This window comes from Vanellus vanellus (genome assembly GCF_965231255.1).
Source record: "Vanellus vanellus genome assembly, chromosome: 1".
NCBI classification, from domain to species: domain Eukaryota; kingdom Metazoa; phylum Chordata; class Aves; order Charadriiformes; family Charadriidae; genus Vanellus; species Vanellus vanellus.
The window spans coordinates 88,336,499-88,351,108 of record NC_138905.1 but is presented as its reverse complement, the minus strand read 5'-3'; the positions used below and the strand labels follow the sequence as shown (position 1 = coordinate 88,351,108).

General features: G+C 51.8%; 1 protein-coding gene across 1 annotated transcript; it reads left to right on the top strand.

The window, feature by feature from the left end:
• The first annotated feature begins 2,195 nt into the window (after nucleotides 1–2,195).
• On the top strand, nucleotides 2,196–5,274 carry PTMS (parathymosin). Its single transcript, XM_082498396.1, has 5 exons — nucleotides 2,196–2,524; nucleotides 3,322–3,393; nucleotides 4,168–4,249; nucleotides 4,392–4,456; nucleotides 5,074–5,274. Exons 1-5 carry the CDS (start codon nucleotides 2,477–2,479, stop codon nucleotides 5,122–5,124), a joined length of 318 nt encoding a protein of 105 aa, XP_082354522.1. The 5' UTR covers nucleotides 2,196–2,476; the 3' UTR covers nucleotides 5,125–5,274.
• Nucleotides 5,275–14,610: the final 9,336 nt, after the last annotated feature.

Genomic DNA, 14,610 nt, shown 5'->3' with positions numbered 1-14,610 from the left:
AGAAGGAAAAAAAAAAAAAGCATGTATTTTCATGATTTGTTATTTCTAGTCTAGATCTGTGTGTCTGCCTGGGTTACATGACAATTTCTCTGGGGCAAGCACTGTGCACTCTGTGTAGCTAGGATGAACAGAGATTAGTCAGATCACGAAGAAGCAGCTGTAGCTGCGGAGGAGATGAGATGACAAGGTGGGAACCTCCCACCTCCCTGTCACGGATTATATACTTTATCCAGTCTCTTTCATACTTTCCTTCAGGAAATGTGTATTTATTGCCCTCCCCGTTACACAAGTACCAATCGCTTTTTCTATTAAATGCTCAAACTGAAACACATTCAGTAAGCATGGAGGCTTACTGAGTTTGTATCAGAAGCACAAGGGCTTGTGTGCGTAAATGCATTTTCGCACCAGATGGATTATTAACCTCGCCTTGTACCTGTGAGAATGGCTGTGTACACGCGTATATCCATACGTGCTCATGTGCATGCTTAGTTTCGTACATAGGCTTGCAAATGCATGCAGATTTTGTGTGTGTGCCTGTGACTAAAAGTAGGACAATATAAATCTGGGAAAGGTAAAGGGAATTTAGTCATCCCGGTCCACTCAAGCTGATACACAGCGGTCTGAAGCGTAGCTATAGGAACATCTGTTTAGTTAGCAACAAATCCCTGCAGCTGCAAGACACAACCTGCCATTCTGCAGAAAGCACTTTTGCTTAGAAGGAGACTCGGAGCCGGGCGGTGATCAAGCGAGCCGCCCCCTGCCCGGAGGGGCCGCCCACGCCTCGGCGGCCGGCGAGGGTGCCAGGACCGGGCGGGGGCCCGGCAGGCGGGCAGAACCCGGTTTCCGCGGCAGGCGGGCAGGGCGCTGCGGCAGGCGGCAGAGGTCAGTGTTGCACGCCGTATGCTGCCCGGCCCGTCCTCCGCTCGCCCCGCCTCGCCCCGCCGCCGAGGCGGGAGGCCAGGCTGGCGGCTGCAGCCGCCCCTGGCGAAAGGCGTCAGCGGAGCACCGCCACCGCCCTGGGCTGCCCAGCACCCGCCGCGGCACCGGGGGGAGGCGGCTTACGGGGGCCCCGGCCTACCGTGAAGTAGCCTACAGGGCTGAGGACACCAAACCACCCCCCAACCCCCACCGTTTAAGCACCAGATGCACGCGACGCCCGCGCCCCAGGCCCCTCTCCTCACAAGCCGCCCCGAGCGCCAGCTGGGACACCCCCCCACCGGGGAAAGCTGCAGAAGCGCCCGCCGGAGGGCAGGCTGGCCCCTGGCATGGGCCGAGGTCCGCAGCGCCCCCACGGCACCGGCCACCACCCCTCCACGTCCTCAGTCCCTCGCGCGCTTTCCCCACCGCCCCACGTGCCAGGGGCCCCTCCCTCCTCACTGCAGCAACCGTCCCTGTGCCCCCCCCCCCAACTCCAGCGAGCCTTCCCCCGGTAGCCAATGGTAAGCCTGTTGCCAGGCAGACAGCTCATTTGAATCGCCCAATCAGGCGCCCACCCACTCGTCCCTCCTTATATGGGGAATTGGGATGCGCTCGCTAACCCTCCCCCCACTACCAACCAGTTTTGCCGACGCGCGCGCCAGCGACCGAGTCGGGCCCCGCCTCCTCCCTCCGCCACGGGCAGAGCGCGGGAAAGGCAGCCTGGCTCGTGCCCCGCCCCACCCCCTAGCCGGCGGGTTCGCGCGCGGGGGCCCAGCGCCGGGCGGAGGGGAGAGGAGGGGCGGGCCGGGCCGCGGGGCGGGCGGGAGGAGTTCCGCCACCGGGAGCGCTTCCAGCGGGAGGGAGGGAAGGCGGGCAGCTGGAGTGGAAAATTCCAGGCAGGAGGCCGCGTGAACCTGGCCGTCGCCAGCGCTGCCCTCCCACACGGCTCTGGCGCACCGCTGCTCTCCCACCCCGGGTTCATCCGAGAGGGGTGTCCAGGCTGTGCGGTCGGCTCTACCCGGCTGTGCCGCGCCGCGCCGCAAGGGCGGCGGGCAGAGGGCTCGGTTCCCCCTGGGCAGCGCCCGCCGCCGCGGCTCAGCGGGGAGAGCGGAGCCGGAGTTCCATGCTTCGCGCACCCGTCTGGCCTCGACGGGCCGGGGGGGGGGGGAGGGGGAAGAGGGAGGCGGAGGCTGCGGTGCGCCCGCGCTGCCGGGCGGCCGCCGGCTCTTGTGTAGCGCCGAGCGCACATTGTTCTAGCGGCCGCGCTCCCCGCGGCGCGGCCCGTCCCTCTCCCCTCCCTCCTCCGCCTCCCGTCCCTCTCCCCTCCCTCCCCAGGTCCCTCCTTCCCTCGTCACCGGGCGGTGTATAAATCCCCTTCCCCGCCGTATCCCCCCACCGCGGGAGACCCTAGTACTTTGGCCCCCGGGGCGGGAGCCCGCTGCCGCCTTCGGATCGTTGGGACTTTGCGCTCCCGCCGCTGACCGCCCCTTTGCTCTCTCCACGCGGGGCCCCCACGGACGGTTCCAACCGGCCTCTTCCTTTCGCTACCCGGTCCAGGATGTCGGAAAAACGCGTCGAGGAGGCGCCGGCGGAGCTGAGCGCTAAGGTGAGACCCCCCCGCCGCCCCGCTCCCGACCCGGGGGGGGGGGAAGGGGAGCAATGTGTGTATGAAGGGCGCCGACCCCGCACGCCTCACCGCGCGGTCGCACCGCGCCGACTGAGGTGCCCGGCCGGCGGGGGGCGCGCGCGCGCGGGGCCCTCGGGCCGCCCGGCCAATGGGGGGCGGGGGCGGGGCGGGGGGGGGGCGCGAGGGCCCTCGTGCCCCCCCCCCGCCCCGCCCCCGCTCCCCATTGGCCGGGCGGCGCGCGCGCTGGGCTCGGCGAGGAGGGGGAGGCGAAGGGGGGGGAGCTGGAGGCGGTAGAACCGTTAGGGAACGGTTTAACGGCGGCGCCCCCCCCCCTCCCCCCGCCGCCCTGGGCGGGCGGCAAGTTGTATGGACACAAAGCGCGGGGACACACACACAACCCCCGACACCCCCCCCCGGGTGGCGGGGGGAGGGCCGGAAACGCCTCGGTCCTAAGGACAAGGTTTGGTTGTGTTTTTTTCTTTTTTTTTTTTTTTAAAAAAAAAAAAAAAAACAAACCATTAAACTCTTCCGTACTTCTGGTTTCCACATGTGTGTGGTTTAAAAGTAGCTCTGACGCGTTTTCGCTGCTTTTTCTTTGTCAGGGAGGGCAGATTTAGCGCCTAATATGTTTTCCTCTCCTCACTGTTATTCCGCACCTCCTCTAAACCCTCTTTGTTTAAGCATCCCCGTCTCTTTATTTTCTTGCCGCTGACCACTGGAATGTTTGGTTGTTTTTTTTTGTTGTTTTTTTTTTTTTTTTCTCGTCTTACGTATAGGAAATGAAAGAAAAGAAGGAGAAACTTGAGGAGAAAACCATCCATAAGGAAAAAAAGAAGGAGATTTTAGAGGTGAGGCCCCTCTGGGGTACAGATTGAGAGGCATTGGGGAGGGTTTTATAAGGGGTGGTTAGCCTGGCTCGCTGCGGGTAATTAATATGAATGGAATATGGGGGATTAAGAAAGAGGACAGGCCAGTGGAGCTCATGAGGGAGAGGGGCAGATGAGTAGCGAGCTACAGGATAATTGTGGAGAATGAGCCTTGAAGGACTTAGCGTAGTCAGTGTGGTCCAGCGAGAAGAAAAAAAGATCAAAGAAGGGAATGGAGTCAAGGGCAAATAGGAGTTAGATGGCACAGGAGGTGTGGTCCTGCACCTACTGAGGTATCCCGAGATGCGTAAGGAGTGTAAGTTGAAAAAGGTGGGGGAAGTAACAGTGAGGAAATGCACAGATTGATGAAGGTCAGAAGGGATGCGGGAGCAGATGTACTGTGAGCACAGGCTAAGTCATTAGCCTGTAACCAGAGAGATGTTCTGATTGTTGGGATGGGATGGCAGCAGCTTGTTGGGATGTGAGCTTGTGGAAGTCAAGGAGGTTCATGTTGGTGGGGAGAGACTGGAAGGGTTGAGTTTTGGGAAGAAGGATGGTTCGGAGAAGGGTTTCAGCTGGGATGGTGGGAATGACAATGTCTGAGTAACAGGGCAGAGGTCACTTGCTCGATGCACATCTGAGACTGGAGTTTAAAGTGGCTGGAGCTGTGGAGATTGTTCTCGCACTTGCAGCAAAGAGCATGTGGGAATGTCATCCTGGTGCCAGTTTCTGCTCTGAACAATTTGTTTCACTCAGGATGAGGAAAATGGAGCTGAAGAGGATGAGGAAGACAATCCTGATGATGTGGATGAAGAAGAAGGTGGTGATGAGGATGAAGGTAGAAATGATTGGTGTAGGGAGAATGGGAGGAATCAGGCTGTGGGAGGAAAATTCCTCCTCTGAGCCCTCTGACTGTGAGATTACATTCCCTTAAATGCTACTTCGATTAACCTGTGATTTCCTCTCCTGCTTGTGCTTAGAAGGAGACGAGAATGGGCAAGAGCAGGATGGTCATGCAGAAAAAAGATCTGCAGAGGAGGAAGAGGTGAGTGATAGTGTGAGAGTAATGGCAGTGAGAAGGAACGAGGCTACCTGCTACATGCTGTTCAGATCCGTGTGGATGCTGTTGCTGAGCATCTCAAATTGGCTTCGGGTCTGGTTGCTGCTTCAGCAGCAGATGGGTAAACAAATCTGATATGGCAAGGGGATAATAAACCCTTGTAGACTCCTGGTAGGATCCAGGTCTTTCCACTAGCAGTCACGGTGCTGAGTGTTTGAGAGTCAAGGTGTTTGAGATCGTGCTGGGCCATGACCCCTCAAACACTGGTGACTTCTGGGCTTCGGGCCAGAAGATGGGCTTGTAAGGGTGGTTCGCAGGGTCTGTCTGAAGTGATGTGGGCCTGGACTTATTGTACCTCCTGAAAGTAATGGCCCGGATGTCCCTCCAAATGGAGCTGTCCATGTCTTAATCATGACCATCAACGCAACAGTTGTGTTAGGCACTCAAAGGTCATTTAAAGAGGAGTGGATTTAGGGCAGGCCAGACAGAGATTCCCACATGGAGGAAAGAGCAGCAGTAAGAATCTTGTGGAGAAATGATGTGCCCTGGTGTAGTGACTGTTTGATGGTAACTCAAGTTTTTTGTCTCTGTGCCTTACATAGGATGAAGTGGATCCAAAGAGACAGAAGACAGAGAATGGGTCTTCAGCTTGAGTCCTCCCCTCCCATCTCCTCATTCCGTCCATCTCTCCTCCTCCATTCCAGCCTGTGCTTGCGCTGTCCATTAGCCTCTGGCTTCACACAGTCTCAGATGAGGAAAGATTAGAAATGCTCTCAAACAGGGAAGACAACAGTTTCCTCCTCACCCGAAGACCTGGCTCATCTGTGACATTCCCCAGCTGAAATTATTCCAGTCCCCCACATCCTTCCAGCTGTGCCCCACTTACAAATGTTCCTCTTCCTTCAGGAATCTCATCATTTCCGGGTGGCCCCCATATGTCACCTTGCCAGGCCCCTGTGCCAGGCTCCTCTCGTGGCAAGCACCTCTCTTTCCCTTTTCACTTGCCCTTCTTTTTTTTTTCTTTTTTTCTTTTTTTCTTTTTTTTTCTTTTTTTGTCACTAGTATGTCTGAGGTTCTTGACAGCTTCTGCTCTCCAGACCTGCTGTCAGATACCCTCCCCGAGTCCAGGAGGCTGCGGGCACAGATCTCATGGTGCATTTCCCAGCCCTAGGCCTCCTCTCGCCTGCTTTCCCCTTGAACCCTGAGAGACAAAGAAAATGAATATTACAGGCAAATAACGGTTCTATTAAGCGACACATGAAGACAGAATTTATTTTAAGCTTTTTTTTCTCAAGTTTACATGACAGCAAGCTGGCCCTCGTGAATTTTTCAGAAGATAAGGGTTGTTTTTATATATGAATTTCATCTGAACTGCGTATTTTTTTAATTTGGAGGCTTTTTTAAAACAAATCAAGAGAAAAACGATTGGGGACCAAACTTTGATTTCCATTTTTTTCCCGTCAGGTTTTCTTGTGACCATTTTTTTGTAAATTAAAGGCAATATAGCCACAGCATTTTCTATGGCACAGACATCACGAGGATGATAGATATAAATATATATATTGTTTTCAACTAGCACTGTAAATAAAAGCGTTTAAAAATATTTCAAAGGGCTCGTGTGGATGGCTGTGTCTGTACATCTTGGGTTACATTCTCACCTGGTTGGTAGCAGTTGGTTTGCCGAAAGACGGGGTGGCTTCGCCAGCAGTGTGTAGAGAGGGGAACCCGCAGTCGCTCAGAAGACCTGCGATGGCCCTAATGGGTGCTGGACACTAGCGTGTGGGTCCTGCTCCTGCCCTCTGCCTGGCGGTGATGGCGAGGGCATGGCACGAACATGAGATAAAGCTCCGGGGCTGATGTGAAGCTCTGGAAAGCGCAGTTGGGCGCTGGCGCAGGGGGATGGAGGCTCAGAGAGGGAACCGGAGCTGCAGCTCCGGACGATGTGGCTCTGACCCAACGCTGCCCTGCGGCCTCCCTGCCCCAGCTGGCTTCAGGCATGACCCACCCGCTGTGGGTGGCAGCAACAGGGAGGTGCTTTAAGAGGTGGGAGCTGCAGGTCTTTGTCCCACCGGCTGCCCGGGAGAGATCTGTCAAGCATTTGTCCTTTTATCTTTGCAGACCTTTAAAGTTGCTGTCAGTGTTCCTTCCTTTTTAAACTCGTCCTTTGGCAATCACACAATAAGCCACCGAGACCGGGAGCTGTAAATAACGCCAACTTTTGTCTGAGCATCGGTGGCTTTGTGCTTGTCCAACTGCAGCAACAGATCAGATACTGGAAGCGCCAACAGTTGGTCTCTGGAGGGCCAAAGTGTTGACTGTCATTTTCTCCAAATGTCTGTGGCTGCAGGACTGGCCCCAGGGCACAGAGGGACGCAAAAGCGTGGTGCAAGGGGGGCAGCTGCCACCAAGCACCTTCTCGCCTACAACCATCTCTGGTGGGTGTGTGCCTGCCCGGTGAGATCTCGCTGCTCTGCAAGGTGTGGGTCCACCGCTCCTCCAGCACCTATTTGCTGGTGGAGCCTCTGCTGGATCTGGACCCATCTCAGCCCAGGGGCCACCACAGCGCTGGTGCTCCTGCCTCAGCCCCTTCCCTCCTTCCCAGCTCGGTGTCAGGGCGGGGATTTGGACCCTTCTCCTCCAGCAGGGACGGGACTGGTTCAAACAGGCCCCCTCTGGTCCTGGCACATCCTCATCTCCAGCTGGAGCCATGTGCTGGGCTCTGTGGTGAGGGGCCTTTGCAGCACAGTCATTGCAGCCATGCTGCCTCTCTGCTGCCCTGTGTCACCCTCAGCCATGTTCACTGCAGCCCCATCCCACCCCGCAGAGGTCCCTCAGCAGCTGGAGCCACAGCTGGTTAGGGTGCCTTCCCTGGGAACAGAGTGTCAAAAGCAGGTAGCTGCTGCCTGGAATTGACTTGCAACACCCCTCCCTGCTCCCGCCCGCCCTGGGCACTGCGATCTGCGTGCTGATTCAACCTCCATGTTAGCTTTTAACTGCGCTTTTGCAATTTTGTATTCCTACTGTTGCTCCATTTAAAAAAAAAACGGTAGATTCTAGTCTCTGTTCAAGATATCTGAACGTTGGAGCAAGTCCTCAGGACTCCCCCAACCTTCCTGCTGCCCAGTCACCTTTTACTGTGTGGTACTGAAGATCAATTATTAGCGGATGATACAATCTCTGCAGAGGCTGATTACAGGTTTCACGCTTCTTCCCCACTGCTGCAGCAGTGCCTGACTATGAGTAGTGAAGAATGTACTTGGCAATGAGAAATTGTGGAGAGAGAAGTCCATCTCTCCTTCTATGTAGATGCAACACCAGTACCTCTGGCTCTATCCAGCCAGTCATCCAGAAGGAAGTGAGGCGGCACCTGATTGTTAGGTCAGCACAAGCAACGTGAGCAGCCATCCCTCATTTCCTCAGAGGGAAACACTGCAGCACAGAGGGAAGTGACAAAGGGCTGCCAGGCAGGTTTCCCATGTCTCAATGGACACCTTGGCTCCACAGCTTCTACTAGTTCTTCCATCTTACTCAGTTTTACTGAACACCTTTGTCATCATCTATGGATAGTTAGAAGATATAGCTACAGTTATAGAAATAGAAGAATATCTGCTTTGGCATTTTTTCATCTTGGTGACCTATGGGACATCATCGCTCACTTGAGGTGAGGGCTACAAATAAAGTTTCTTCCCTCTCCTTACACCTGCAAATATTCATGCTGTATCTGGTGGTATTTTAGCTGACAAGGCGATCACAGCAAGAACTTGCATAGATTTCTAGAAAAAGTTGAGGATACAGGGTTCTGCACTGCACTTTATCTCAAGCCTGCCCATGTGTTTGATTTGCATCCAAACTTGAAGATGCTTTTCATCATTCAGTCTAATTCTTCTTCCACAGTGAGATCAATGGTGTTGTGCTGGTGTTGTCAAGGTAAGAACAAAGCCCGTCTTCATCAGTGGTTCCTCAGAAGTAATGGTACCATTCAAGGGCCTTATTCACCTTTCTGGGCTCTGTGCTAATTCTCCACTCATCTAATTTAATTCCCGTCACCATATGTTAACCTCATCAGCTGGGGGCAGAACTCCCTCAACGCTATCAGTTTTGCCAAAAGTTACACTAAAAGTCAGTGCACGCTGGGATTAAAGTGCAGGAGACTGTCTGCACACAAGTGTGTGCTGGCTGAACCTCACTTTCTTTTGATCAGGTCTTACCGCTGGGTCAAGTGGGATTGTAGACCAGACCTTAGTTTTCAATAAGCCTGCAACAAAGTCTTCAGTGGTTTCACCTGAGAGAGGTTTTGGTGTCAGGACACCTTTCCTAAGCAACTTGCTTGCTCCAATCATGGTATTATTAGAGCTGTCAAGGAGAAGTCTGGTGCTCATAGCCCCTTCCTTGCTTCTGATGGCACCTGCTCCAAGCTTCTAGCAGTGCTGGTCCTACCAAGAGTGGCACCGGAGATTTCCTTCTTTCTTGTCCTCCTCTGGGGCTGCTTGCTTTGAGAGAGTTGTGGAGGTGGCACAGTCATGCTCTTGCAGGCTTTGCTAGACTTCCCTCTAGACTGACAATTTCTGCTTCCGACGGTCCTTTTGTGTGGTTTATAAAAGCAAACGCAGGTGCCAGTGGAGAGAGCAGGTAGAGCCTCCTACCAGGTCTTAGCTGGGTCCCTCTCCTGCCTTGGATGAGCAAGTGACCCCTGGCTCCCCAGCAGGGATCACCAGGCGGTTGGGACTTGGACCCACCAGGGCGGTGAGCTCACTGCCTGAAGACTGTGGCTGGGGGTGCCAAGCCTGCCGGGATGGCGCTGGCAGAATGTGAGCTGCTCCTTGTTGGGTGACTGTGCTGGCGCAGCCTCCTGAAGAGGACAGCTCTGGCTGTGGTGGTGAGTGGCAGGCGACAGCCATGACAGGAGGCAGCTGAATTCTATGTTGATTGAATAAAACCAGGTAACGCTTCTGGTTAAGCAGAGCAACCTGACCTAGCTTTGGAGTCAGCTCTGTGGCAACCCAGGGGGTTGGGCTAGAAATCTCCAGAGGTCCCTTCCCACCTACATCTTTCTGCAATGTATGAAGAAACAGAGGCCTGCCATGGAAAGTTTGAGCTGAGTCTGAATGTATTTTGAAGTGCTAAGGCCAGAAACATAGGCTCTCTGCATCTTAGAGCTGTCACGTCCTCATTTCCCCCTTAGGCAAATGATCCCCTCCACCCAGCCTCTTTGGTCTTTCACACCAGTTCTAAGCCCATAAATGAAACAAGACCAGTGTAATCAAAACCATCGGGCAGGCAGATTCGTGAACCCTCCTTCAGACCTGGAAAAAGTGAGCCCTGCAGCCGCTGCTGGTCTGGGAGGAAAACCCTTTTTTGCCTCAGGAAAGTCTATAATCACCCTGTTGTACTATCTTAAAAAAACATAGAGAAGGTTAATTACTTCTCTCCCCCACCCCTTCCTCTGGGATCCGGGGCTTCTTTAGGCCCTCTGGTTAGGACATGCATGGCTCAGCCGCTTCCCATATGCCATATGGGAAACTGAAACAACTTGCCTTCCCAGATCCTTAAGAAGCCCATGTACTTTTCCCTCCCACCTCTCTCCCTTATTTCAAGAGCGGAGTCAGACAGACGCGCTCATGGCTGATCCAGTCTGTGTGTTTTCTCAGGGAAGAAGTCTGTGTTTACATGTGTGGGCTCAGACTGGGGACACATTGCAGATGGACATGACTGGAGCGCTGGTATTACCAGTGGATGAGTTTGGGGTTTGTTTCCTGGTGAGCTCTTACAGTTTTAGCAAAACACGACAGTCACGGGGCTGAGGAGAGACCTAAGGTGTTAGTATTCAAGGGTCTCAGCCACACAAGATGGCTTATGGACCAAGTGTGGTGCTATCAGATACAGCTTCACTCTTGTGGGAGGCATTTTCTATCAGACACAGAAGTATGGTTTCCCGTCTCAGGCTGTTCAGGAAGCCCGAATCTCAGCTGGAAGTATGTGCACAACCGTAGTTCCTTAGCTGAGCCTCAGAGACCTGGGACATCAGAGCAGACAAGCTTCACCTTGTCAGGTGTACCTGTGCAGGTAAGCTATGGCAGATGACTAGATGACTTGCTGCAAATCACCCATTAAAGAGGACAGAAGAGCACGTGACCCATGTATATGCTGTGGGTGATATCTACCTGATGCTCCTTGTCATTGGCGGGCTGTAAGGAGTCTCACGTTCTACAGATCTCCAGCGTTTTTTATAATGACATTTATTGTCTCCATTCTCTACTTTGTATCTTAAACACTTTTTCTCAAAAAGTCCAGTTGAACATTTCCAATGTCTTAGTGGAGTTCAAGATGCTTTATTTTCAGTTCAGTTGTTTAATCCATGAAGTGGTGTCATAATGTCAGCAGGGTGTTTGGCCACGTGTCCTGCAATGAAGAATCCTGTCCCTAAGTCCAAAATGTTACTGGAGCTTCATGCATCCCAGATGAAAGTTCCTAAAACCAGTAAAAGCTGTAAGATGTAGCAAAAATAGTCAGCTTCCAGAGCTCTGTGGTTATGTATGTTTGCCAAAACCTCACTGGCAGCTCAGGTAGAGTCATGTCTTAAACTTTCCCAGGTGTTTACAGCAATTCATCCGTCATTTTAGGATGCATTTATTAGGCTGCGTAATTTGTAATGAAAATTTTCCAAGACCCTTACCTGAAACATCCTTCAGCAGCTTTTCTGTTGTTGCACATTCAAATGACTTCACAAAAAGGTCTTCTCTGGACAGCACTCTGCAGCATGAACTTAGGTAGTGGTCTGTGAGGTTTGTCCGTAAGCACACCAGAAATCCCATCCGAAAACTTAACAGCTAGTTGCTGTTTTCTTACGTGAAGGGCAGTTTCTTAAATGGTACTTCTAAATTTTTTCCTATGTCAGATCCAGTCTTGAAAACAGCTGAGGCTGTCACATATGGCTCCAACAAACCTCCTGAGCTTCCAGCATAGCAGCGTGGTAGATATGGACCCAGATTTGAGCTGGGAATTTGCCAGTTCTCCACAAGGTAAATTTCACAGAAGATTCAGTAGAGAAGTTTGGAAAAGCCAACATTGTAATTCAAATGAGTCATGAGGTTTTGCTCATAACCAAAGAAAATACAGACTGCTTCAGGTTCTGTGAATCCCTTTTCCTAGCTGTAGAAATAAATATTCTTGTACAGGACTGCTAACAGTGTGCTGTGTTGACTGTATTTTCTTGTTGGGAGAGGATTGTGTTCCACCTCAGTTTCTCTGTGTTTTAAAGTGTTTCCAGGTCAAATCCTGATTTAAGGTGTCCCATCAGTGGTAGGATTCCTATAGGTGCTCTCAGTATTCCCCAGTGTTGCTTTTGCTTTTACCTCCAAGGGTGAAAAGTCTACAGATAGCTGATGGGATCCCAGACTGCAGACAAGAAGGAAGACTGCTGTCATGGAATTGGGATACAGTGGTGACACCTGCAGTATCTCAATTGCTATACAGTAGAACATCTCAGCTCTGTACATGCTCTCATCGCTGAAGACTCATCAGGGACCTCCAGCAGGACCCAGTCCTGTGTAACTTGGGACACAAACACTAAGCCCCAATCTCTTCTTTCAAGACCTCTGCTTGTGCTGAAAAACAGCAGCACCCTGGAACAACAGGTAGTACAACCAAACGTTCCTCAGACTGATATCTCTTTCAGCTTGGAGGGTGAACCTTGTATTGCTTTTCTTGATCCTCTCGCACAGATTTATTAGTGAGAAAGGAATCGCTGGAGTCTTAAGCACAGATCTACAGTTTTCCTGTCTAAAGGGCCCCCTGGTGGCACCAAACTTGACATGCCTGTAAATACTGGACTGAAAGATCATGGGCAGTCGTCATCCGTGTTTCTACATCCCCAAAATGCCTGGCACAGAGCATGCTGTGGGCTGGCTCTTAGAATGGAGGAACCAGGAATGGCTCTGGTCACACCGCCGGTGTTATGAGAGGCTTAACTCAAACCTGGAGAAGTGAGAAGTACCTGTATGGTCAATCAGCATCAGATTTGTCTTGGCTGGGTGTCCACAGGGTGATTTGAACACACACAGATTGCTCTGGCTTCCAGGAGAAATCGCCCTTTGCCTCAAGAGTCCAAGGCAGGTTGAGAGGACTTGGAAGGAGATTCCTCCTCCCTTGAATACACTCCTATTAAATAGGACACTGTATTATTTCCCTAATATCTGGTCCAAAAATCTTATATCCTGTCCCAGTACAGCTCTTACTGGGCTTTTTGTCTGGAACAGAACAATTCTGGGTCAGAAAAGGGATATTTCATCCAATGTGTCCTTTCTCAAACAACAGCCTGTCTGGGGTTGTACCATACTATCAGGTGTATCAGGCAGAGTGCGTCCATACCCTCCTCTCATCTTTTTTTCTCGTATGCTGTCAGAGGAAGATTACCTGAAAGGTAAGGAAGGTTAAACAGACCAGCTCCTGTGAGCCTCCTGCACAACTTCAGGAGCCTAAAGGACTCATGGGGAGGCTCTAGTAATCCCAGGACTCATGACTCTTCTTCTGTTGCCAGGGTTGGCTCTACCCATGGAGATCGCAAAAGCCCCTCCACTAGAAAGGCACATAGACATTCACGCCACTTACAGTCTTCTCAGCTGTAGCTGATTTTTGGACCCATTCCCAGTAGTGTTCCCTCCCTTATTGGATCCCCTAGGTAGAGCCTCAGAGTTTGACTGTGTCCCCTTAGAAAGTTAGGGGGATGTTTTTCTCATTTCCTGTGATTCCAGTTCTCCAGCTGGTTATCAAGAACCTATATTAGACGGCCAAGAGCAGAACCAGTACCTGAGATCACTGCAGCTTTCTGGAGAAACCGGATTAGGGTTGTCAGTCGCAGAATTTTCTTGGGGAAACAAACTTGTGAGTTTAGCTGGCAGGTCCAGAAGGCCCCAAGCAACCATAGGAACTGCACCAACTATCTTAAAATCTGTCAGTGCTGCACGGCCAGCTGGGTTTAGGAACACTGCTTGGACAGTCTACTTCTCCCAGAGCCATTTACAGACATCAGCCAGCCATTCAGAGTGTAATTCTATGTGACAGTAATAGCATTTCAAAGGTTTTCTGTCCTTTCCTCTCCTCAGCACAGTTTGTTATCTACTCAGTTGTGCTAGGGCAGCTGCCTGTAGGAAGGAACCTGCCATGGAAGTCATTTGAGTTATTCCCTATTCTAATTACACACTCACCTTTCCTTCTCTTTCTCCTAATGTTTACATTGGTCTGGCTTACAGCCCCATGAAGAGCCATATTAAGCCCCATGAAGGGCCATATTATCACAAATTGTGCATGGGGGTGGGTGGGGTGTGAGTCATTCCCAGTGGCATTGAGACAGGAAAGCAAACTTGGAAGGGAGTCTCTTGGATCAGTTTCCCCATGAGAGCAGCTGTAAGGTGGAATTCCTCCCTCAGGCACTTGGGAAGGTTTCCAGGTCATCTTCTGACCCTTCAATGAGCATGACCTTCACTTTGAGGAGTTCTCTGTTTCTTATATCCACCCCAAACGTTTGTTTTCCACAGACCAGGGCAGGAAATGCTCTTAGTCTTGGTTTTGGTTTGGGGTTTTTCTTCTTTTGAATAAATACTCTCAGGTCAGTATTTTGACTGTAGCCTCCTTTTCCATTATTAAGGCTTCTGAACTTTACCTTGTCTCAGGACTGGACCATTTTGTCTGTATTTCCTCCTCTACACAAGCTGATCTGATCTTACAGTTCAGACAGGGGGCACACAGAAACCTTGAGCTTACCAGTCTTTCAGAGTGACTTTTATTTTGACTTGATAAGCAACACACAGAAGAAAATGAGAGTAATAAAAAAAAAAAAATGAAAAAAAGAGAAACCCCTGTATCTCCTTCAAGTCTGGAACAAGTGAGCCCTCTTACCACCTGTAACTAGGGAAAAAACAGCAGGTCCCTGCTAAACTAGGGAAAGTCCCCACACCCACATGCCACCACCTCAGTTCATTTGAGTCCAGGAGCCTTTTCCTTCCTTTTCCTTGTGGGTTATGCGCCTCAGCTCAGCAGTCATGCTCCTGTGCTGTTCCCCAGCCCCGTGCTGGAGTTTTCTTGCAGAGCAAGACCAGCTGGCTTTTCTCCTGAGTCTCAAAGAGGGCCCACATACACTCTTT